Source organism: Nuphar pumila, chromosome 4 (assembly GCF_984573655.1).
Source record: "Nuphar pumila chromosome 4, dmNupPumi1.hap1.1, whole genome shotgun sequence".
NCBI lineage: Eukaryota > Viridiplantae > Streptophyta > Magnoliopsida > Nymphaeales > Nymphaeaceae > Nuphar > Nuphar pumila.
In genome coordinates, this window is record NC_143252.1 from 135956169 (window position 1) to 135983341 (window position 27173).

Consider the following 27173-nt stretch of genomic DNA (forward strand, 5'->3'; position numbering starts at 1 on the left):
AAAAATGCTACTTTCATAAGGCATAATGTGTTTAAATATTGTAACAAATACAAAAATATAAGATAATAATGATTTATTGTATATATAGTAATGATAGGGTGCTACTTGTTGGATCAGCAGAATCACCAAGTCCAGTTTGTGATAGGAAAGGGATTTTATGTTATACTGATTGTTGGACTGAAATTTTTTCTCGTGTCAGATTATAAAACGATTCAATGGGCACTAACCAGGCTGTGTAGGCATTGTAAATGAAATGTTCTCATTTAGCCATGTCGAAGATGTCCATGGACATTTAGCAGCTATGGAGAGAGGGAGAGCTGGCCTGGAAGACCTTTTCAGTCCATTGTCGTTAGTGGAGATCTGTGGTTGGATTAGTATTTTATGGCCAAGATCCCTTTTATGGGTTACTTGGTGAATATCATATTGTCTAGGAGTTCTCTTTTCTCTTGATATTTGACTTGCTGGTGCATGTCATGAGACACCAGTGACTACAATTTTTCTGATAAGGCAAAAGAGGAACCCGTTTGTAATCCAAGACGTTAAAAAAGAGGGTCTGACGCATATTGATATCAATGAAAAAATTAGGAAAGATAAAATATTGAACACGCAAAGATGTAGTATTCATCTATCCGTACCAGATTGTATCACCAAATCCATCTAGAGGTCTGAATTTTGAGTGAGATCCTTTAAAAGCTACAGAAACCTGCCAAGGAAATCATCACACTAGGCCTAGGAACCACATGATTTATTATGAAGAGAATTTGGTATACGTGGGAAGAACAGTGGTGTTTCTTGTCAATTCTTCAGGATCCTATCCTGCAGTCTGTCTTACAAGGACATCGCTGAATCCTTCTCTGGATGTTGATGTTCTCTTCAAAATAGAGATGGGAAGGACTTGCAGAAACATTTGCTACCTGCATTTACTATACTGGTACAGAAGCCATGGTTCATGCCAACTTGCCAAGTAACCTAAACATGTTCACAAGATTATTATTTCCTTGACAAGTGCAAAAGTTTGTGGGCTTACAGCTCTCTAAATTTTTGGTTTTTACAGCCATTTACATGCTAATCTGAGTATGAGAATGCTAGAAGAGATAATTTACATTGTACACTGCACCATAAGGTCAGACAGAATGAGATTCAAGATTTGCTACACGAGTTTTATAGGTGCACTCCAATGGTTCAAACGGACCGAGTCCTCCTTCCCTCTGCAGACAATATGTTATCAATGTCTTGACTACCTTACAGTATCGCCTTCTGTAAGTTGGGAACTTACTAATACTCCTTGTCATTCCCTGTAATCTGCCATCCAATCAATGTTAGGACTTTCATTGAAATCCATTGTCATCAGAACAATCATGTAATTAGTAAAATGGTTATGGATATGCAATGTTCCCTTCACAGTTGCAGAAAATGAAAAATCGATCAATTTACCATTCTGAAGATAGATGAATATTGGAAAACATATACTGACAAAAGAGGACGAAAAAAATATGGGTACAAGTTGATGCACATTTTCAGAGGAAAACAGATAGAAGCTGTACCTTCTACTTATGGCTTGAATCTGTGCATTTCTGAGAATATCCTCGGGAACAATGGAACTATTATCCCAGGCCTCCATTCGTTGAATATTTCCTCCAAATAGTGTGAATCTCTCTAAGAATCTAAGTTCACTTTCCCCCATCTTTATGGCCTTGATCTGGTCCTTCAAAATAATCACTGGGTTGAAAAACCAATCAAATAGCCGGTCATGTGGGCCATTGAGATGGGTAACTTCAACTCCACCACTCAAAACTAGTCCAGTAGCTCCAACTTTAATTGAATATAACAAGCTTTGCAGAAGAGTATAAGATGGCAGACCAAGATCAACAATGATGGCTTGGTTTCTGTTGTTACTCTTGCACCATTCATGAAGGTCGGCCATTGTTATGGCATTCATATCAATTAATTGCTTTCCTTTCACTTCACAAGCCCTCATCATGTCTTCCCATATCTGTGGATCACAATGATGTTCGAAAGGAAGTCATTATTGTTTTTCTTGCTATAATGTACGAAGTTAGCTGCGTTTGTATGTGTTTATTATTGCTTCTGGGAAATCAACATAATAGATAAGGACAATAAAGAAAACACCATTCGACTAAATTATAGAGATTACTGATATTCCGATTATCATATAGTTGATGTAAATTGAACACATTTTTGAGAGTTCAATCAACCATATAAGTTTCAATCTGTCAAACAACTTTAGCAACCTATATATCTAATGCTAATTGTGGGATTCTTTATTATTAGCATATGGAGAGAACTTTTCTACTAAGTTTACAACAAATATTACATCTTGAGAACTTCATACAGTGATTTTCGTATTAAATCTCTCCCAGTATATACTAGTTATTGAAATAGTTCAAACGTGTAAGTTTATTTCCTCAGCTAGGTTTTCAATATCATGTGTGTTGGAGTTTTACTAGATAATCCATGTTACCCAACAGGGTGCCGCACCCGTGTCGACGCGATGCGACGCGACTCGGGTGCGGTCAACCACACTCAGGGTCATAACTGTCCAAAATAGACTCAATCAACTTTGACCGAGTCCATTTTGGACCAAAAAAAAAACTACGAAAGGGGGGCGGAGGATTAGGGCAAATCTCCATGCCCCCTACCCCTACCCCGATGCCTCCCCCCTTCTCCTCTTCCACGATGACACTCCCCGACCTTCTCTTTTCCTGCTCCTCTTCCACGACGGCCTTCCCTGAGCCCTCCTCTCCTCCTCTGGCGTCTGCAATGTATCTCTCTCTCTCTCTCTCTCTCTCTCTCTCTCTCTCTCTCTTCCTTATCCTCTTCTTCCTCTACTAGTTTGAGTTCATCTCCCAGCCCTGGTTATGTCGAACCCAGCCTCCCAGCCCTAGGTTATCGAACCCAACCCTCCTGGGCTGGGTTCGGCTCCCAGCCTTGGGCTGTCGAACCCAACCCTATTGAGTTGGGTTTGGCTTTGCTGAACCCCTGGGTTCAGCAAAGCCAAACCTAGAAGTGTTGGATTCAGCAAAGCCTAACCACTGGGTTTGGCTCTGCTGAGCTGAACCCTTGGATTGGGCTCTATAGAGTCAAACCCAGCAGGGCTGGGTTTAGCATAGCCAAACCAAGAAGGGCTAGGTTTGGCGAAGCTAAACCCCTAGGTTTGGCTTTGCGGAACCTAGCCTTGCTCATGAATTTTATTTTATTTGGATATACAGAACCTCATATGAATTTTATTTTAATATATTTTTTTGTTTTAAGGACAAAAATGGCAGATAAAGAGAAATGACTCTCAAACAAAAGAAAAAAATTATGTCATCCTTATCCTCACGTGTAAGTTCTGCTACTAGTATTGTTGGTAGCGGTAATGGTAGTGTTGATTCTCGTTCGTTAGCTGCATCATGTAATGATGGGGGGCCACTATGGGTACATGCGGATAAGCTTGAAAAAGCTGAAGGAGGTGGTGAAAATAAGATAATGCAAGTTTTGTGAGATAAATTATGTTGGGTCGCATATAAGAGTTAAGGCTCATTTGTTGAAAATACCAGGACATGATATTTCAGGATGCAAAAGAGTTGATGAGGTAATGCGGAAACAATACAAAAAAATACAAGATGAATATAAAAAGAGGAAGACGATGAGTGAGTCTTGTGTAATCAATATACCATTTTTAAGCCACCAAGAAGATGCTAAAAAAAAAAAGTAAATGTAGGAGACAGAGGAAGAAGAATGATAGAAGCAGCATTCAATTCATATGGAAGGGAGGAGATGGATAGAAAAGTAGAGAGATATTTTTATTCTAGTTCACTTTCATTTAATACAGCTATAAATCCTTATTGAAAGGATTTAATTACTTCACTGACAAATTGTAACTTGAGTAACTATGTACCTTTAAGCTCAGAAAAATTCTGAACGACAATTCTTGTACAAGAGGAAAAATGTTGAGAGATTGTTAGAGATTAAAAAATTTCATGAGAACAAAATGGAGTTTCCATTGATATGATAGGTGGACAGATATTCAAAGGTTGTTGAAACACATTTTGTGTCTATCATTGTGATGGTGAAAAGAATTAAGGAAGTCAATAATGTTTTGGTTAACATGGTAATTGATGTTAATTGAACATTCTATTATGATGATGATGTTGTCAAGGCTCAAAAAATTAAAAAATTCATTATTAATGATGAGTTTTGAGATAGAGTTGTGTATTTTTTTTAGTTTATGCAACCTATTTGAAAAATGCTAAGAGAAGTTAACAAGGATGAGCCCATGCTTCACAAAATTTATGAAACTTGGGATAATATAATTGAAAAAATTCAAGTTGCAGTTTTCAAGTATGAGAAAAATTTCTGCAGTGGATGATTCAGATTTTTTTAATCATATACATTTAATTTTAGTTAAAAGATGAGATAAAAGTAACACCCCAAATATTATGCAAAGTGGCAAAAAGGTGGTGTTGGTCGTGTCCCTCCAAATTTAGACTCAGAGTTATCAAGGCATAGAAATATGTGTATGACAAAACTTTATCAAAAATCATATATTATAAATCAAGTCACACAAGAGTTTGAAAATTTTTCCTCTTTGAGGTTATATGGACAAACATTAATAACAAGAGAGGAGGATGATATAGATCCTATTACATGGTGGTCAACATATGAATCAGAAACACCTCTTCTCCAATGTTTTGCACTAAGATTGCTATCCCTGCCTGCTAGTTTATCTTCTTGTGAAAGAAATTAGAGTACATATGCTCAAATCCACATCATGAAGAGAAACAAACTCACCAGCAAACCTACAGAGGATTTAGTCTTTGTTTATTCCAATCTTCAATTACTTTTGCGAACCAATGAAAAATACATATATTAATTGCTCTCATAGTTATTTGACTATTTCTTAGTTTCTTCATTTAAATATGCAAGTATTTAACATTTTTAAATTTTAATTGTAATGCAGTTAAGGATCATTCAAATTTTGGGATGTAAACTGAGAAGAGTGTGACTTATAGGAGGATCATGATTTCAATATTATAAACATGGACTTATCTGAGCCTACTCTTCCTTCTTATAATAAATTTGTTGATAAAATATAAAATTATTAGGATCATTACCTCATCATTATATATATTTGTAGGATATACTTTTGGTATATAATTGTGTATTGTTTGCTTCTTTTATTAGTATAATTTACTTATTTTCTGCTTTACTTGTTTGATTGTTTCTTGTTTTTTTAATTCACTTAACATAGTCATAATATATTTAGGTTAATTTAATTGTGGTGTTAGTTTTTATTGATGAAGAATAGCAATTATAGATTGTTAATTTGATTTATTGCATGCATGCATGATGAATTGAAGATATGATAATTGTTTTTTATTTCATTAGTGTTATTGTTAACTGTTATATATATATATATATATATATATATATATATATATATATATATACCCTCCCGCACCCCATACCCAATTTTTTTTAAAGTGCCACATCGTCGCACCCACACCCAAGTTTTTTTTAAAGTGCTGCATCGCCGCACCCTCACCTGTACTTGCACCTATGTGACATCGGTTATAATATATATGCAGGCTAACAAGCATCAGCATTTCTAGCATAGATCAATCTTTGTCATGCAAAGTATGTTTTCAAAAACCTTGATGAAAACTTTGCCTGCAGAATTGGTGAAATTAAATTACATGGATCTTGGCTTGTAGCAGTGAGAAAGCAGAAGACTCAATTACTTATACATAAGATATTTAAAATAGCCTTGCTGCTTTGTCATCACAAGCATTGAATCTTGTAAGCATTGAACAAGAGTTTTCAATTTCAAAATGAAATAAATGCGGGGAAAGGAAAAAGAAACTGGACCAAGTGAACTGCAAAGCATACCTGTACCGTTTTCACTTCTTGTATAGCCTCTTTGACAGACATCGTAGGAGCTGAACTTGCAATAAGCATTATAGGTGCTTCATTAGGAGTGGACATGTTATTCTGCTGATGAAAAGGTGTAAGCAAGCCTCCTGTAGCACGGCCAGATCGAACGGAAGAACTTGAAGAGTGAGGGTTTATTTTCCGTCTATACTGGGGCCTGGCAGTTGGCAATGAGTGAACTGCTGTAAAATATGCAGAAATAGACTAGTAATTGCATGTTACACAAATTTTTTTTTTGAGAAGGCAAATTTTATTAATCTAATTGCATGTTACACTATAAGGCTAGCATGAATGTGCTTTGTGAAACCCATCAACAAGTTGAAGGTATTGTAAGTGAAAGAAACAACTTCTAGATTATTACTTTGGTAGGCAGGATCCCTCCCTCAGATAAAGCCAATCATTGGTATACTCATCAAATTCTGCTACCATTGCAATCACATAAGCAATACCTCTTCTAAAAGATTTTTCCTGCACCAGATACAAAGTGTCAGGCTATTCGTGAAGCATGAAGCAGAGGAGGATTGCAAGAAACATATGAGCACTCAGGGTCATATGTTGAAAAGAAAAGGTAGAGGAAGGAGTGGTATGTGCTGATACTAACCTGATAAACAATTATTGAACCATATAAGCCTATGAATATGCTTGAGAAAATGGCCAGCACAATGCTCCCAATGACGATGAGTGGCCACAAAAGGATTACCAAACCAGCGACCGGCACACATGCAGTTTCCAGGAATGGGCCTTCTCGGCTCACTAGATCATGTAACAACCTCTGCCACCCCTTGAAGAGCATGTATGGGCTCTTTACCACAGATATTACAGTGAAAAGAGGAATCTCTACGACCAAGCCCATCAAACCCACCACAATACAAGCTGGTACCACCATCAGCCTGCAATGATGTCAAACAGCAATTGCATTTATATCTAACATTTCAGAAAACACAAGCCAGATGTTCTAGTTTTTTGCCGAACTAAATAGCCAAGCAAACATCAGAAATTGAAGTAATCCAAAGTTGTATGGTAACCAGTGCAGTTTAAATGCTTTAACATGATAAATCAGCCTTAAAGAGTTCTTGTCAATTCCCTAGGGCTGTTCCTCTAAAACTAAAATCATATGCAAGCAAATTAAAGATCCTTTAGCTGATGCGTATTCGAAAGATTCTTGCAAGAACATTATGGATAAGATCCAAGGCCTTTGAGGAGGTTGACTTCATTAGGGATGGTCCATTGAGGAAAACAGTGTCTGACAAACTTGAGTAACAAAATCCAATCTCAATTCTACATTTTCCTTGAACAATTCTGTTGAGCATTTGGATTCTTCTCTTCAATTAATCTCTTTACAGCTTTTTGGACACCAAACCTTATGTATATATGTGCCTCACTATTTAAGCAATGAAAAGTGAAAATTCAACTAAAGCAACATAAGCAGGAGGGTGGACAGGAATCAAACCTTATGGTTTGAGTTTCATCTGAGCCATTTCCTTCTTGCATCTCCTTCAAGAACTGGGGATATGAGTGATAGCAAACATCAGCAAAATCGCGGACGACGGTGCAGCTACCATTAATGGTACTCCAGGTTCCATCCTGATAAAGAATCACATTGGTTTTTGCAACAAAACAAATACTACCATCTCAGAAACTGAATCAAGGCAAATCCACATCTCTCAAAATTTTTACCACGATGCAATGCAAGAACTTCCTCGACTCCCCATCATGTCTGAAGGCCTCAAACGTCGCCACCCAGGGCGAAAAGAATCCATACCCAATTCCAACCAGGACAGTACCGGTGACACCCAAAACCATCCACAGTGAGAAGATGATTGGCAGAGCAAATAAGATGACTACTTTAAGTGCTGTATCGAATCGATTAGTCCTTGAGTCCAATTAAGAAAAACCAATATCTAATTCAGAAGATGGAAAGAACAATAATACAAGCTTCAAAATTTTGAAGAGGATTATAAGTTGCAGATTTCATTGGATGGCTCACCTTATAACAGCATAAACCGTCCATAGGACGTGTGCAGGCAATAGGCCAAAGAGCACCCCAGAGTTTCCAATAATCAACAAAAAAGATGTAACTGGACCAACCAATAGGCCTGGGAAAAGAGAAACAAGCATGAATAAACATGAAGACATTTAAGCATTAAGACCAATACAAAAACTGATAAAAGAATTGAAGTGGGGCACCTTTCAAGGCACCTAAAAGAAGAGCTGCAAAGAAGGCAAACAGAACATAAGCGATCTGAACGTATTTAGTCATAGAGGGAGGGCATGATTTAAACACCATAAATGAAGAACCCATCTCATAAAACCCTGAGCACTCATCCGAGAGAACAGTAGAAAGCTTCTCTCTCTCTCTCTCTTTCTCTCTCTCTTGCATACACGACGGTCAAATATATTGGGGTGAATTTTGCAGGAGGCGTGGGGGACAAGAAAAGAGAGAGAGAGAGAGAGTCTCGGGAAACAAAGGAGGATGAGGCCGAAACAGAACCGAGAAGGCGGTTAGTCGAAGGGAAGCAAGATGGTACAAATTGTTTTTAGAATGGTTTTTTGTGTTTGTCCCGTAGAACTGGTACAGCTCCTTCTCGTGATTCCAATGTGCCCTGTCCTTGAACCTCTTTTTTTTTTTTTTTGAAAGGCTAGCTGGGGTTAGACAGACCCCAGTTATTATTCAACGTACCAATGAGGTTTGATCCTGCAATGTCCCACCTCAAGGAGACGTGCACTGAAAGCTCCTACCAACCACGCTGGTGAGTCCTTGAATATTTTGAATCAAACGAAGCCCACCTTCAACTTTTCTTGTTACCAAGAGGTTCATGTGGGTTTGACCTCAAACTATGTCCTGGCCCAACCGAGTAAAAACGGATGGGCTTGCTAGGTCATAATGTTGAGATGTATGGCTTGAACGTGTTTTTGAGTGGGACTCGGTTGCTACATACTAAGTCTTTTTTTTGTATGATCTTTGTTAACCTATAATACTGAGTTTGGAAATAAAAAAATGAGAATTCTAAGGAAAAACACAAGGAAAATGATGAATCCTCTTTTAGAAAGAAGTGCAAGAGAGAGAAAGGTTCTCTTAGACAAATAGTACCTACTCTCTTAGGTGTAGAGAGAGAGAGAGAGAGAGAGAGAGAGAGAGAGCTCTTGTGTGGCTTTCTTTGGATTTGAGAGAAGGTGAGAGGGTCAAAATAGACTCCACACGGTGAATAGGTTTAACGAATTGGTAGTTGGACTGATGTACTGTTTTAGTGTTTAAAGACAACCGAGATTTATGGTGTAGTTGGTTTACATGCTCTTTTGTTTATTTTAGCTCTCTTATATTTCAATTGTCTTGATTATTAATGATAAAGACTCTCGATACTCTCTTTACATCGTTGAAGCACATAAAATTCTTGTATTTCTTATACATATTTTTTTCTCGTTATATTGTCTTTGTGTATTTTCTAAAAGTATCGTCCCCAAAATCACATAGAAAAATCCCCAATATGCTTGGCTAATATCAATTAAATGTCATTAAGAGTCATGATGCTTACTTTGCATTTGCTTCTTAGTGGAAACCTAAATCTGTTATTTTTTAATAAATGTAAAAATAGCTTAAAATTAATTTTTTTAATATTATTTTAATTATTTCTGATTGACATATTTTTTGGCTGAAACAGAACGATACATTTGAGTATCGTATATATCAACCTATACACCTGAATCGTTGGCCAAACGATACTTGTCCGATTCCGATTATACTGACATTGGTGAAAACTGCCTCATTTCCATGGAAAAACATGGAATTTAGTGGCATTCCTGTGGAGTCCAACTTTTTACCCCCTCCCCCACCCATCAGAAAGGATATCAGGTGCTATGTGAATTGACCTTGGATCGATTCTCAAAAAAAAAAGTGAGTTGACCTTGGATCTTCAGTCAGATCCATGCTTCATGATCAAACCTATTGTTGAGTCCCAGAGTTGAAGCAATCAAATGAAAACCCATAACAAGTCAGAGTTGCCCAAAGTCAAGCTAAAAAATGCTTACTAAAATTGAGACATGAACTGTACACTTAGCTCGTATACGCCTTGAACAGCCACTTTAGGCTGTTTCCAGGTCATGACCTTTGTTATGAGGTGCAAAAAACGAAATATTCTTGGTCAATAATGGATGCAGTTACAATTTACAAATAATATAGGTCTTTATCTTGCATAATTTTCTTGACTTTGTGGCTTATCGAATTTTTAATTGAAAAAACATGTAAAAAAATTTTAGATGTTTAATAAAGGCCAATTATATATGTACATTATTCTTTGGTAGGAGGAGATGATGTGCTGATGCATGAAATTTCCCTACGTGCATTGACTAAGATTTCCAATGTTAATTAAGATGTCGAACCGTGGAGAGATATTGCTGTATATTTTATCATTTTTTGATGTATCTTGGAGTTTTCTTTGACAATATACAATCTTATTTAAAACTTTGATGTTTGGCAAGTTGGGTTTCCTATTGATGATTAAACACAAGTTGGGTTCCTTATTGATGACTGCTCAAGCAACACATGACCTCGCCCACATGGTTTTGAGTCGTGGATAAGAATGTCTCCTTCTACCCCAAGTTCAAGCTAGCCTTGGCATGGACGTCACCTTTCACAAGGCAAAGGAGGAGGCTCCCTTGACGCCACCTTCTTTCGGCAGCACGGATGGTGATCATTGGCAGTATGACAGTTATAGTCATATTTATTAAAAAAAATCATGAAAATATCACGAGAAATTACCTAAAAGTTATAAATGAAAGTTTCTTATGATATCTTTAAAACATTATGATTTTTTTGTAAAAGCATAAAATATCGTGTTTTAAATGTGATATTTATGTTTTTAATTAATGGCTATATATTTATCATGAAAAATTTGTATATGTTTTATTTGTATTTCTTCATTAAAATTTATTTCTTCAAATTTTTTAATTTGTTTATTGTTGCCGATCTTTTGCCAAAAATGCAAGTTTTTTTTTTTGCTTTTTTATTTTTATTTTGCGAGTTTTTGGCTGCAAGCTAAATAAACTTACGTTTCAGGCATGAATCTTTGAAGTAACTAATTCAAATCCTATCATATACATACAGCTAAGATTACAAGTTGGAGATTATAAACGGACTTGAACCGCTGACATCTGCCACAGGGTAAACTACTGTTTCTTAGGTCTCCCTAGCTGAACAGCTATCTGTAGTTTTGAAACTCATGATTCAAACCTGGTTTGGGTAGAGGCCTATCAACCAGACAAGGCCCACATGGATCTAGGAGTAATCTGGATAAATCGGATCAACATTTGGGTTCATAACTTCACCAGGGAATAACTCCTCTCATAATTTCGGATCATTGGCAAAGCAAGTTCTGGGACTAGGTTGAGCCCAGCACCAAAGGACAAGCTCAACAGGGTTCCATCTGAACTAGGCCAGCTTGAGTTGGGTCTGGTCTGCTGGTTCCTAGAACTGATACAAACCATTAATTTGTAGCAAGTTAAGCTTTGATTATGAGTTTGTGTTGTAAACATCTTCCTGATTTTTTGAGAAGAAAATATCTTCCTTATTGAGTCCACATGGCTCCAAAACCATCTACATCTTAGCACAAGGCATCTCATATATAACGATATGGTTTGATGTTTGTTTCTTTCTGTCTGCCATTGTGGATGTTGAAGCAGAAGAAAATATGCCAAACTTTCCAGATTGCAAATGCTCTTGTTTAACTTTGGGTATCTGTGAACTCACACAGGGCGCATGATTAAAAACAAAGTTATCTGACCCATTATTCATGTGCCTAAGTTGTCAGCACAATGTAAAAATCAAATGCCGGACACAAGAAACACAACTGTTCAGTCCAAATAAATGCTGGACGTAGTACAGTTGTTACAGAACAAACATAACATGTGTTCTGTCTATTGTGTTCTATCATTCCTTCCAATCTTGGACAAACAATCAAACACACCCTTAAGTTACCCGATTCACATGCCAGGTTTCCTCGTTCATCAAAAAGAACTTTACAGAAACAGAAACTAAGAAGCTTGGAGAAGTTTATTGAATCGTCAAGCTGGAAGGCTGCAATCCTTGTGCCATCATTTAGTGATTAACAGCAGGGCTGGAAAATTGTGGTTGGGCTCCTAAAAAATTCATTTCCAGCTCATAAAACAAGTTTAGCAAGCTGAACATAATCAAGAGATGTGCGGCTCAGCTTAGCTCATACAGGCTCCTTAAGCAGTAATAAATCACATAATGTAGTGTAAAATAAATAGTCGAAGTATCAGGCTTGCAAGCAATAGGTTCATAGTTCAAATCCTATTGCTTCCAAAGACAAATGCACTTATTTCAAGCTTGAGCTTGAATTAGTGGGCTTAGAGTACAAATCCTATTACTTCCAGCTATGAAATAATATATTTTCTTTGTAAACAAGTCAGCTTAAGTTTGGCTTGTCTCTCTCGGGCCCATCATGAGCTCGAGTCTGGCTTGGCTAGTCAAAAACATTTTCCCACCAAGGGCATAAATGTTCACCTTGCTAGGTGGTGGACACAATTGTCCACAGCTTATCGGACATCCCTCGCTCAAACCTCGAAGTGGGCACCCGTGATCCTTTTTTTTTTTTTGAAAGGCAAGCTGGGGTTAGGCAGACTCCTACTAGTTATACAACTATACCATTGGGTTTTGAACATGCAATGTCCCAACACAAAGTGACGTGCACTAGCTGCTCCTGCCAGACAAGCGGAGCCCCTGTTGGTGCACTTGTGATCTTACTGCTGAAGCGAAGCAAAGATTTATCTTATTGGCGAAGACATGACCGACAGGGTTATTATTCCTTGCTCATTATCAGACAATTACTTATTCACAAATCCTAATAGTTCTTGTTTCCTATCTCATAAAAAAACTCAGGGTTTTAGGCCATGAGGTGAGATTGTAACTTGAAAGGACTTTCTAGTGTGACAGGTCTTCTGGCTATACAACAACAACAACAACTACGCCTTCATCCCAAAAAATTTGGGGTCAGCGATATGAACCAAAAAAGAAATTCATTTTGGGTCTTTCACATGAATCCTTTTCCTCCAATCATTTCTATCCAATGCCATGTCCTCGGTGAGGTTCAAAGCATTCATATCCTTTCCTATCATCTCCATCCAAGTCTTCCTAGGTCTTCTGGCTATTCAATAAATAAATAAATAAAATAATTGTGACTAATCAAATTGTAAGTAAGTGCAATTCTTGATTCTATTGGACATCAAGAATATATATGCTTTATTTTTTGAAGAACAATAAGTCTTTGAATGAAATGAAACAAGTCTCTTGTGGTTTTAAACGAGCATTTAAGAAATTAAATTTTAATTTATTGTTTCCAATTTTAAAGTAGTAGTTTCACTCAATCAAAAGCCGGTTACTTTTTGTTCGTACTTATAATGAGATTAAGAGATTCTTTTAGTATGTGTCGATGATATTACAAAGAATAATACAAAGAAGACAATATTTGAAATCCCCTTTCCACCTTTATTTTTATATCAATGATCTTGATTCATGGAATATTTTCTTGGGATGGAGGTGGCCTAACTCACAAAGGGCATCTTCCTCTCTATATGAAAACATGCATTCTAGATTCTTGATAACATCGGGCTACTTGCTATTTTCCCATGGAATCTCAATAATCTTTGATAGTATTAAACTGCTATCATATTTACTACCAGTGCTTTATCGATGGGCTCATTTACTTCACCATTACATGTCCATATTTTGATTCTTGGTACACATTCTAAGTTAATTTCAGCACCAAGGAAATATAATAGCAATATGAACCCTTTGACAAAAATCTCGCTTAATAGAATGAGACTGCCTAGGTAAAAATTTTTGGCTAACAAAAATTCTTTGAAGCTCACAAGAGCTCTGCCTTCCCAGTTAGGGTGGCCATGATTTGTCACATGACATGGAGAACTATATATGGTTAGAAACCCATGGGGGTGTGCATTGCTGCAAGGTTGAAGCTGGGTGTACTGACCACAAGTAAAGGGAACCTCAAGGGTTTTTACTAACTAGAAGCTTGCAAATCTGTATTCGATGATAGAGGGGTTTTTTCTTTGGCCTAGAAAAAAAAACTGGAAAAGGATTGAAAGCTCCTTGAGTAAATTTGGCTTTGCTGATTATTGGATCTAGACTATTATGGTTTGTATCTCCAATCTGAAGTTTGTTGTTGTGATAAATGGGGAGCCTAGGCTGGAGTTTGGTAGCAGCAGGATTATCATGGAAAGGCTTAGCAGACGGTTGCAACTAGCAGCTAGTAAAAAAGCAATTGTTCCTGTTACAGGGAAGGGTTTTAGTTGGAGCCACTCTCTATTCTTAGATGATGCATGGTTTTGTCTTGCGAACAAAAAATCCTCAATAAGTCATTTTCTTCAAATTATTAGGGAGTTCCAAATGAAATCAGGATTATTGGTGAGTTCAGAGAAATCAGTGTTCATACCTTTCAATATGTCTCCTCGGATAAGCCATACTTCAGATCTTTGTGGTTGGCAGAAAGGTACGCTCCCTATTAGCTATTTAGGCCTTCCACTTTTCAAAGGAAGGCTGAAAAAATCCTTGTGTGAGCCTCTGCTGATTAAACTTAGTAAGAGACTGGGCACATGGTGTAGTAGACTGTTGTCTATGGCTGGTCGTTTGGTTCTTATCAACTCTGTTCTAGCATCATTTCCTATCTATTGGATGTCATGCTTTGCTCTTCCGATCATTGTGATCGAACAAATGGAGAGAATAATGAGAAAATTTCTTTGGCATGATACTAGTTCTTCCCGCCATTTTCACCTCTCTTGGGACACGGTTTGCAAACCGAAGGAGGAAGGGGGTTTAGGTATTAAATCCCTGAAAGATCAAAATATAGTGTGTCTAGCGAAAAGAGGGAGGGAGGTCATTCAAGGGCAACTAAGTCTGTGGTCCCAGCTTATTCATGTGAAATACATTTTCAAAGCCTCTCTTTGGTGGCTCAAAATGATATCTATTAGGTCACATGGGTAGAGGAGTTTGGTACAGGGTTTATAACTTTATATGCTATACGAGATGCTATTAGATGGAAGATCGGTGATGGCCATGTCTTCTTTTTTTGGTTACATCCAAGGGTGGATCAGCAACCATTAATTGAACATCTTCAAATGCCAATTACAGTCTCTTTATTGAGGTACTTGCAGCTCATAAAGGTTGCTGTATGTACTGGGTGGGAACCATCCTGATCTGGAAGACATCTCAAACTAGGTGATTGAGAAGATAGTGAAAGCAGGTTTCAAGTACCCTACTACCTTTCAGTTCACAGAAGGGTTATCAAACAAGGTTTTGACGGGGTCTCTATCCAATTGTAGCACGAAAATAGCATGGCAGGAAGTTTGAATACACAATCAGAAACACCACCATGCTGATAAGATTTGGTGTAAATCACATCACCCATAGAGTGCTCTTACATTGCTCCTCGCGTGCGAAGGAAGGCTCCTAAGTCAAGACTGATTGAAGCATCTGGGATACAAACTTGCGAACAAGTGTTATCTATGTGGGCGACAAGAAGAATTTATTTTGCATCTGTTCATTTCTTGCTCAGTAGCTCAATCAATTTGGATTCACAACTGTCAGATGTTTGGGAAGTGGTGCAAGACAAGGGGGACCTTACAAGACGCCTTAAATAGATGGTGGAATGTTCGGATGTCGAATAAGAAACTCCTACAAGCTTGGCATGTTTGGAAGATATGGTGAACAAAAAATTCACCAAAAAACAGATTCAGCATTGTTGTTTTTATGCAGTCAGGGAGCAGGTTCTTAAAATTTGTAAGGATATAGATCATTCTATAGTATGGAGACGGCGCAGCGCTGGCATTTGGTCTCCCCCGCAGGATCAATGGCTCAAGATCAATCTGTATAGTATCTATCGGCGATCATGAATCCTGGGATATGTGATTTGTTAAGCTTCCAGCAGGTTTTTAAGAGCTGAATGGGTTGTATCCAACGACCCGTTAAAGGACAAGGAGTTTAGTTGTTGGACGAAAGTTCTGCGTTTTCTTCCCTTCTCAAGATTGTAATCGAGGCCTCTCATCTTGATACGGTAGCTCAGATTAATATGGCGTTGGAGGGCAGGGGCGTGGCTCTCTGTCAATAGGATCAAGTGGTTAGGTGTATGCTTTAGTTTGAGCGAATCAGGGTCGGTCATGTAGTTGGTGACCTTAAAGCATAGCCAAAACTTTAGCTGTTATGGCCAGGCCAAATACGTAAAGGCATTGACAATGTATGTGTTCCTGACCGTCATATTTTTCACCTTTTTGCTCTTAGCACTCTGGAGCTTCTAAGCCCATGACATAATGAATCCTTCTTGAATTCCCCAGTTGTAACGATATTCTGTTTCAGTTTTTTTTTAATAAATCTGATAGGGGTCTATCTAACCCCAGCTTTCTCTATAAAAAAAATGTTTGGCTTATGGAATTGAAAGAAAAATCATGGTATTACAACAGATGATTTATATTGTATTCATCTATCTTCAAGGGCGTAGCTGGGGGGGGGGGGGGGGGGGGGGGGCAGGACTGGGCTGTAGCCCAGTCCTGCCTCCCGAAACAGTTAATTTTTTTTGTTTTTTTGTTTTTAAAGACCAGTCCTAGCCCAGCCCTGACTGCAGCAAATAGTTTGATTTTTCCATATGAAATAGATTTTTATTATTAATTGTAGCCATTTTTTATTTTATCTCAAAAAAAAATTCCGGGGGCGCTGCCCCTGAACCCCCGACTATCGCACAAATAAACTTTGGAGTGTTTGAATTTTTGTTTCTTATCATGTTCTAATTTTTTGTATCATTTGGCTTTTTTGAAATTATGTATTTTTATTGGTTGAATCGTCTTGTAATGTAAGAAATTGGAATCATCTTGTAAGAGATTTATGTGAGATTATTTTTTCATATTTAAGTTCTTGCAGGACTCAGCTAAAGAGATGGCAAAAGAAGTTCAGATATCCCATAGTGAAGAAATTAAAAAGACTGCATAAGATCTTGATGAAGTTTTAAACAAGCTGAATGTTGGAGTTGTATAGGTTAGGACTAGTGGTTGTGTTTCTAATAAGGAAATCTTGAGATTTGCAAAATTATTCAATGATGAGTTGTATAGGTTAGGATTAGTGGTTGTGTTTCCAATGAGGAAATCTTGAAAATTTTAAACAAGATGAATGCTTGGATTTGATGGTTTTGTGCTCATTACCATAGCTATGATTTACTTATGCTGCTACTTTTTACCATTACACCACCTTGTTTTCTTTTTGTTACATTTATATCGCTGACCAAGGTTAGTAAACATGTGTGGATACATGGGGATCAACCCTTATGGTATAGACATATATCTGCTTTACATGCTTGAGAAAAGAATATCCTGGTAAGTTTTGTTATTTATTTGAATTGTGTGCTTATTTGCCATTGGTCCATTTACTTGGATGAAGAACTCTGATTGTTGTCTTTAATCTGAAGAAAGAAAATTCTCTCTCTCTCTCTCTCTCTCACTTGACAAGGATTTCCTTTTTAAGCCTTTCCCCCTTTCAAGTTGAATCATTTTGATTCCCTGAGAGATATCACTACACTAGATCTGATAATTTATATAGATACAATGTTTATTTTTCCTATAATTTTTGTTAATTTTTTTATTATTTTCCTAAGAAAATTTCCATTTTACAAAATAAATAATGATGATAATGATCCAAGTTGAGGGTGTTGTGTCTCTAAAAGAAGCTGAACTTCAGCAAGCTTGTAGGCCAATTAGGACTGCTCTCAGTTGAGGAGATGCACCCGCAGGTTTGGATGAAATATGACCAGTTTTTTACTAATACTAAACTCTTTTGGTGACATTTTGAAGATGCAAATTATCTTTTGCATTTTTTACAATTCTGTGGACATATAAGATTAGATTTCTATAAGAGTGTATTTACGTGCAATTTCTAAAATAAACACATTGAGAGCAAGGATGGCCTCTCACAAAAGGGTTGAATTGTTTGCTTTAGGTAAAAAAAAAACTATAAGAAAGCTAATGTAACAACCACAATTTCCCGTATCTTTTAAACAAAATAAATAAGGATTTTTCTTCTTTAGTTAAATTTTTTATGTTTAGGCATATTTACTATGATTTTTTGGAAATAATAATAAGTTATAGAGTAGAAAGATGTTTAAGGGAAAAATCATAATTTTTTAGGCTTATTTTATGATTTTGAATACATGGTTGCATTCGTATCAAATTTTTGAAAAGAACGGTCTTTATTTTGTAAAAACAAAGTTAAAATGAATTTGGAGCACACTCGACAAGTTTTAGGGGAAAAATAGTTATTTCAAAAAAGTTTCAGAGTCAATTATGATGTGAGGGTCATAGTTGTCTAATATGTGTTGACCAACTTAAGAACATGCATGTCATTAAGATTTGACTTAATAGCGTATTGGTAAAATCTTTTCTTTTGGGGATTTAGGTGGAAATTTCATTGCTATAAGAGGGTATTTTTGGACAAAGTTACTCTAACTAAACTAATACCTAGTTAGTAAAATTAAAACCTAACCACAAAGTAACCAAATTAAAAACCTAATTACGTTCTGAATTTGGATCCAGTCAATACCGAACCCATATTTAATATTCAAACTCCTCCTACTTTAAAAGGTAACACATGGCCACCTTAAAACGTAACACATGGTCACCTTAAGCTCAACACATGGCCATCCTAACCTCATCACTTTCCTTCACAAGCCCTCCACTTATCCTCTCTCTCACTCCATGTGTCACCCCATGCATCCCTTTCCCCTGCTATAAATACTCCTTTAATTTCATTTCATTTACTTCACACCCACTCCCTTCACCCAGTTTTCTCCCTCTCTTCTTTTCCTCTTCGTCTTGCTTCCTTTGCCGGCAGGCCACTGCCTACCCCCTCCTTTCCACCACTAGTGGGGATGACTGGCCAACACCCTAGCCAACACACCAGCCACTTCCTTCACCCAGTTTTTTTTTCTCTCATCACTCCCCTCTCACTTGGCTTGTCGAGTACCACCACCACCTGCAGGTGGTGCAGCCTCTCCCAACCTCTTTCTATTCCTCCTCAGCTTGGCCACCATCTTCCCGTTCCACTTACCTACACCGAACCCGCACTCCCTCTTCTCTAAATTTCAGAGCCACGTTCTTTATCTCACTGCACCACTGCCCACATCACCTCACCCACCTCAGTTTGTGAACACAATTTTCGATACAAGACTCAAGGAAATCACACTATCATTATCGATAAATGCATACACGCTCACTTTGGTCATCTCACTCACATCGAAGTAGGATTTTATACTAAATGTTCATAAATTCATAATGTTAAAAGATAATTTTGACATGGGTTATTTTTAAATGTCACATTCAAGATTATTTAAAATAAATTATATTTCCTCACTTTTGTGAATTTATGAATAAATTATATCTTATATCATGAACATTGACTTATGAACAAATCTCATACCTCATAAGAATTGATAAATTATATTTAAAATATTTTGCATAAGTGTTTTACATGCAAATTTATATTTTAATGCTTGCATGCGATAGTTTATGAAAAATTATGATTCACATGTATTGTTTCATGCTAGCATGAAATAGTTTATATTCATATACACTAAATGTTTAAGTTCAACCATATTGCTAGGGTTCACAAAACCCACCAGGCCATATTGATACAAAACTACTTAAAGGACATGATAAAAACACTGGCTCAATATGGAGCTAAGGTTCAAAGAACTTCTATGGTGCAATTTGAGCACCGTGTTGTGTATAACATGTAATCTGTGTTGAAAAGTATGAAATAATTATATTTGCTAGTATGCATGACATATGCAATAAATGGGGATCCACCTTCATAGGCAAAGTGTTTGTAAAGGCTAAAAGTACTTGAGCAATTCTGAATAATGAATGATACATGCATATACACACACTTAATGGTTATCTGTCTTTACAGGTGAAGTGTTCGTAAGAGTAAGGCTATTCGCCTTCATAGGCAAAGTGCTTCTAACAACTAAAAGTGCTAGAGTAATTACTAAATAGGTAGGTACATATGATTATCATAAAACATCTGGCTACCCAGAAAGGGTAAGCAAGCTATCAATCCATAGAATGCCTACGAGAGACACATACAATGATAAGTCTCTTTAAACAAAAAGAAAACCTTGCTACCCATTCAGAATTGTGCTTACCTTGGACAAAGTAAGTCATACAGCTTCGATCAACACTATTGTCGATGAAAACATGCTTCCTTAGTGACAATAACTTAACGTCTCTAGTCATCAGAGGTAGAGGACTGAATTTACCGCAAGTATGTCCTAGGTTGGTAGTTTCCACACTTCTGTAGAAGGTTAGGATGCATCCTTATTTTGGCAGGCCCAACGTGAAATTCTCTCTCGATAATTATAATGTCTCATGTGGCATTTAGGTCAGCTAGTCATACATGGTACTAAACTACATAAAATAATAAACCCACATGCAATCTCAGCTTTGACTTGAATATTACCCCTGTGAGTATCCACAATGAGGGGTTAAATATTAAAACAAAAACTTGCTTACACTGATTGTAATGAATACCTGCTTGATGAACTGCGATATTTGACTTGTATAGTCATGCTTTAATTAAAATTATGCTTTAACTAAAATTATGTTGTGATTTAAACTATTATGTATTTACTTGGAATTGGTATAATTACTTGCTAGGCTTTTACAAGTCTGACCCTTTAAAGGAAATTTCAGGTGAATGATTGCGAACAATAGATGGCGCGAGACAAGGTTGACATTTTAAACAAGACTTTCACAGATCAGGGGCAAGCTTGGAAGATTTTGTTTATACATTGTTTTGACCAAGTTTTTGTATCATGAAATCTGATATAAATACAAGTGTTTTTTGCTTTTAGACTTACTGGTTTTTCATAGATGATTCTCATCTGTGACCCATCCCGAGTTTGTTTAACCCTAAGGTTAAAAACATCATTTTCCAATGTTTAAAAGGACAAAAAGAAAATTTTCAAATTTTTTTGTAAAATTTTGAGTTAAATTTTGAGGCACCATAGCTAATTCAGAATATTGATTGTGATATTGGCAAGTATATTTGTTTTGTTGTAAAGTCTTTGATTTATGGGCAATTGGGGCACTTGGTTGACCTGAAACTAAGGTAACTATGCTTGAGCTTAGCATACCTGTAAACACTTAGGTAGCTTTTATTTGAATAGTTGTTGTAATGTAGTATAATGACTAATGATAGCTTATAGAAAACTCATACATTCATTTTGATGATTGATTTTTCTTTTATTTGAACAATTGACTCAATGCATTTATTGTTTCCTTTGTTGTTTGAAGCCTTTTTTCTCCATTTTTTATTGCTTTCTTAATACAATAGTAGAACGATGACATCTCTATGAAAAGGGTGTGGAGAGAGCTGTTAGTGATTATAGTATTTCTTCCACTATTGAAATTGATATTGTTGTAATGTGTTATAAATTGTAAGAGTATTCTGGGTTTTTTCTTTATTTAAATGAGTATTTGTGACAGCTAAGGCTGTCATAAATGCTCACTTTTTTAATGTTCCTTGGATAACTAGTGATGGCCTAAGTCATCATTAATAAGTCACATTCGTGATGACTGAGCCATCACCAATACTCATGGAGGCATCACTTGTGTGGACCTATAGTGACAACCAAACAAGCTTATAGTGACAGCTCCAAGTAGTCACTATAAATAATAGTGATAGGACTTAGAGTGATGATACTAAGTTGTCACTATAACTTATAGTGACAGTTTTTGTTACTTATAGTGATGGTTTTAATTTGGTAAATCACTACAAGGATGCAGGTCAATAGGGGTGATATATCTTGTCAGTATTGCCTTATTTCTCGCCGCTATAGGCCTATAATCACAATAATCTCGCCAAAAAGTCACCAAAAAGAAATGACTTTTGTTGAGTAATAACAACCATATTTATAGCTCACCGTTAAAGGGTGAACCAACAACAGTGAAGAATCTTGTCGAAACACCAATAGCAGTGTGACAATATTTAATGATGAGGTTGTTTTAATGAAAAAATAAGATATAATGATAAGATACTTGGATCATTTTTATAGGCTACATGTAGGTTATAACATTGGTTTACTATTCTTGCCATTATAGCCTATAATAGCGAGATCCCTAGTCATTATTATAGGCTATACGAGAGAGAATTAACTCGATGGTATAGACTATAACGGCGAGACAAGGATCTTGCCTATAATGGCACAAAATGAATCTTGCCGTTATAAACTATAAACTTGTAAATAAAAAACTAAAAATAAATTTTTAAATTTTTTTTACAACAAAGAGATTCATCATTTCAATGATTACTCAACGCCCAAAAAGCAAGCAGAGAATCAATGACAAACAAGAATTAAGACAAAAGAGAATAACAAGGCAATGAGACAAGGGACAAGTGCCATGCGTTCTACCAAGAAACATGTTTACATAGTGAACAGATTTGGCATTTAGATATTACACAAAAAGTCTAAGCTAAACTCACTTAAATGAAAATCAAGGAACCTTTATAATGGTCGAAAACCAAAAAAAGCATGATCATATAAAAATTGCACTATCCCCCTCAATATTGTGATTGAACATGAAGACATGAACTTGATATACAAAATATGAATTTATATGTTCTCATTAAAAAGGTATAGTTACCACAAAATGCTAGTGGGTTTTCTGAAGGTGATCCTTTTCTCTACAAAAAGACATGTTTTGATAACTTCCAAGCAAGGATAAAGAAATGAAATCATAGATTGGTACTTGGACAAGCTAATATAACTACTCATATACACCAAATAAAAAAATTTGAAATTCAATAAACCATTTTATGTTGCATGAAGGTTCGAATGGAATAAACCAGCAATAGGGAAAAATAGTTTCAAAAGTGACATTAACATAAATGGCTACTCTTACTAGTATCCCTTGGTCCAAAATTGAAACATTGTTTATGTTCAACATGGTAGAAATTGGGTGAGCTATTGTAAGCATTGTAATGCCTTTGCATTCACAAAATTTTATTTTTAAAAAGAATGTATGCAGATTATCCAAAAAGGAAAGAGAGTATATATCATTTCTTGAATCTATGGATGTATAACAAGCCTTGCCAGCTGACCAAACCAACAATTATCAAACATCCATGAAACATTATCCCCATGATATTTGCATAGGATTCATCCATCAAACCAACATGTTCCATGAACTATTAAGCAACGGTTATATATATATATATATATATATATATATATATATATATATATATATATATATATATATATATATATATAAAATGTCAATCTAGATGTTCCTTGCAATAAGTAGTGAAATTATACCTTGATATGAACATGGAACTTAAGGACATGGATGTTGCAAAATACAAGCGCTCCTGCTTGCACATGCTGAGAAACTCCAAGAGATATCATTAGTACAAAATTCTAAATAAAAATCACATATTCTGTTGTCATCATCATATTCTGTTTGCCATCATTATTTGGAGCTAGATCTAATGTTGTCCCCATAATAATACCATTCAACATTTATTCGACCTAATCATGAACCTATGTTGTATCCTCGTTCTTATCGTGATTTTTATATATTGCATCTACATGGGTTTGGGGTACACTCATATGAGACTGAATATATTTCGAATTGAAACCATGTTCAATCAAATGTAGTTTGATCAATCGTAGAACTTTAAACTTTTTACTATTGGAGTCCTGACATGGACATCGCATTCTACCAGCAGAATCAACATGAGCATATGACACTTCAAGGAATCGATCAATTTGAGATATATAAGGTTCAAAACTTTTGTGGTGAATGTATATCCATAATTGATCCATATTCATAGACGACAACCCCACTATATTCAACAAAATAATCCTTCAATAGCGGCATATATTTATATATAAGTTTAGTTTATATATATATATATATGTATAACATTAATATTCTAAGTAAAATTAAACATTCATTATTCATGAATTCATGTTTAATAATAATTAGAAAAAACACAAAAAAACCCTAAAACCCTAAAATTGTAATTAAACACTCACATTATTTGCAAGAATCCAAATCAATATCCTAAGTCTTAAAAAAATATGCATTTATGATAATTAAAAATCCCTTAATATTCTAATAAAAATCAAACATTCATTACATGCCTAATGATAATAAAAAATACAATAAACTCTAATTTCTACAAAAGATCATAAATTATGTATTTATGATAGTTTAATTGACAAAAAATCCTTAATATTCTAAGTAAAATCAAGCATTCATTATTCATGAATTCATGTTTAATAGTAATTAAAAAAAATACAAAAAAAAACTAAAACCATAGCTCAACATTTATGTCATTAAAAAAAAAACAAATCAAATTCTTAAATCTCAACAAGCATCACTCATAAATATGATAATTTGCAGAAAGCATGATTACGTAGGTAATATCATTTTGTTTTCAGATTGCTGAAGCAGAAAAGGTAACACTAGTTCAAAGCAGAAGAATTAAGGAGTTTGAATCTCAACTCATGATAGCAGAAGATACAATCAAGAACCTTATATCTGAGTTCAAGACAACCTCCGAAGAGTATGACAAGAGACATCAGATGAACAAATTTTAAAAGAGAGAACCCCTTTCTTTCAAGCTTCATGTAATGGAGGCAACTATAAATCATTAGATTTTTTTCCTCCCCAATGTGAACCACTGGTGCATTATGAAGTCAAGGGCATGGACATGAATTCAATATCTTCAAATGGTTTACAACATCAACAGATATTTTGAAACTCAGGATTGCAGATCGTTCTGCAGAATAATGCATCTATTGAGAACTTTAATGCACATAATCCAGCCTCAATACTTATGAGACGTAAAGAAACAGAATCCTATTAGAAATGGCGTACTCAACGGATTCGTGCATTTGTACAGAACTTGTTGAACGTTGGCCTCATCCTGAAAGAAATAGTAACAAGTTCTCCTTTGTGGAGAATGAGTTTGATGAAACTAGTACATGGCATGAACATACACAGTGACACATGAAACAAGGATGCAAATCCCACATGTCCCAAGGACATGGTCCATGTTGATAACAACGCTGACAAGAGACAAGTTGATAAGTCATTCTTCAAGGAGGAAAGATTCTCTGTCAGAATATCAAGGTTAACAAGGAGAATCCTTTTGATCAACTCTTGATTGTTGATCTTTGCTATAGTAAACCATTTCCCCAAACCATAATATGACTGCCAGATGAAAATATTTTGACAAACGTTACACAAGAGTTTGATAATAATTTTGACTCTAATTTACAATCGAAATTTGCTGAAAGTAAAAAGAAAACCCTAAAAATTGAAAAGAAATAAAGAGGAAGAAGATGATCACCTCGGCATTGGTGGGGGTGCCTGAACAAGAGAGATCAGGGGAGGAGTACTAGAAGTGTTGGCCAGTGGTCTGGTGTGCAGAGGCCGGCCGATTGCAACGTGATGGGAGTGCTGTGAGGGAGAGGCGAGAGATCATAGAGAGAGTGGAGGTGGTGGTTGGCAGTCCAGTGAGTGGAGTTCGGCCGGTGGTGGTGGCTTTGAGACACGACGAGAGTGCTGTAAGGGAGAGAGAGAGAGTAAAATCTTATCCCATCAAGCCTGTTTTATTATAAAACACTCTATAATGGTAACACAACTGTCGTTGTTATAGAGTAAAACCCTATAATGGCGAAATTTGGATCACTCCGTTATTGATTTATAACAACAAAATTTTTTGGCCATTAAATACAACCGTTAAAGTGTTTTAATGATAATATCTAACGGTCAAAGAATCGTGCCGCTTTAACGATGATACGTGTGCAGGGGCAAGGCATTTCAAGAGATATCCAACTCATTATTGATAAAGCTAATAGCGGCAAGATTCATAGCCATAGTAGAATAATAACGGCGAGATTCATAGCTTGCCGCTATTGATTAAGCTAATAGCAGGAACAAAAATCTCATCGTTATTGTTTGATCACTAGCGATGAGTTTTTTTTCTTAAAAAAAGAGTCATCATTATTAACCCTCATCCTTCGTTCTTGAAGCCGTTATTATAGGTATTTTTAAGTGTAGCTTCAAGAAAGGACGTTATGCAGGCTTTCAACAGAGCCTTAGGCCGGCAAAGGACCCAGGTTATGATTGAAGATCAGATTGTCAACCACTTTGCTAACAAACTGAACTGTGGATTCCCAAGCAGTGTAATATTGTTCCATATAATCCTGCTAGTTGAGTCCTGGATTGTGATATGGTTTGGAAGGATAAACCCCAGACCGGTTTCCATCTTTTGATGATTTGTAATTCAGCTGATATTTTGTAACCGGTAAAGGTCTGCCTGACCCTAGCTTGATAACATAAAAAAACAAAAACAAATAGCTGTAGCGATGATTCTTCACAACATGAACAGTTGAGACAGAAGGGAATATTCCGACTTTGAGAAAGAAGCCATAGGTTACAATCACATATCCATACTTTTCTTACATCAGCAGCTGTCAACCTATCCATTTGAATGACTGGTTTGCTGAGCCTCTTACAAGTTACAAGCCACGTTGTGGACCCTGTGTGTGAAATTGTGCCATGACAATTATAAGGGTCTGAATCAGAGTATGGAGATCTAGGTCCTGCCTGAGGACGACCATCATCACATTTGGCATGTGACTCAACATCATGCTAGGTTTTAAGCCTGGAGAACCTAGGCCTGGCCTATCCCATTAGTTAGCATGAAACAAACCCATATGCATGTGATGAGCGCACAAACCAACATTTTATTTTCTTGAACAAGCCCAAGGAAAACTCTGTTTTCATGGGCTGAAACCTTGGAATATAGCAGATCAGGCATACTTTAGTGTGCCAATGCACCTTGTCTGCTATCCATCTTCTGTTGGCCCCCACAGCTGACAGGCTGTACATCTGAGATAGAGGGCAGTCAGGTGCATTGCACCTGATCCACCCTTGCAACCTGGATAGGTGCTATTCAGCTGGCCCAAGTGCAGGCCTCCACTGATAAAAACTCTCGGGTCCACCATGCCCCCGGTGGTACTCCCAGCTTTGGCCTTGCCGCAAAGAACACATACTGGGGTTAGGGATGACAGTGGACCCGGGAGGAATGGGGTCCTGTCCGCCTTGCCCTGTTTGGACAGGGGATGGAGGACCTGAAACGGAGAATGGATCGG

The 27173-nt window shown here is 36.4% G+C and overlaps 1 protein-coding gene across 1 annotated transcript; it reads right to left on the bottom strand.

Annotated features, from left to right (window-relative positions):
* Positions 1 to 895: 895 nt before the first annotated feature.
* Positions 896 to 8539, bottom strand: LOC149841197 (putative membrane protein At3g27390). Its single transcript, XM_090003656.1, has 9 exons — positions 8122 to 8539; positions 7922 to 8030; positions 7612 to 7807; positions 7385 to 7518; positions 6536 to 6824; positions 6296 to 6402; positions 5893 to 6091; positions 1545 to 1993; positions 896 to 1302 (listed from the first exon to the last, which is right to left on the bottom strand). The coding sequence occupies exons 1-9, from the start codon at positions 8312 to 8314 to the stop codon at positions 1125 to 1127; spliced, it is 1854 nt and encodes a 617-aa protein (XP_089859782.1). The 5' UTR covers positions 8315 to 8539; the 3' UTR covers positions 896 to 1124.
* Between the last annotated feature and the right edge of the window lie 18634 nt (positions 8540 to 27173).

Bases quoted from the DNA above. Each gene is read 5' to 3' on its own strand.
- LOC149841197 (XM_090003656.1), bottom strand. From the start codon at position 8,314: ATGCAAGAGAGAGAGAAAGAGAGAGAGAGAGAGAAGCTTTCTACTGTT. The intron at 8,031-8,121 runs GTGCCCCACTTC...CTCTTTTCCCAG, and splicing joins TCTTTTAGGTGCCTTGAAAG to GCCTATTGGTTGGTCCAGTT. The intron at 7,808-7,921 runs GTGAGCCATCCA...ATTGGACTCAAG, and splicing joins ACGGTTTATGCTGTTATAAG to GACTAATCGATTCGATACAG.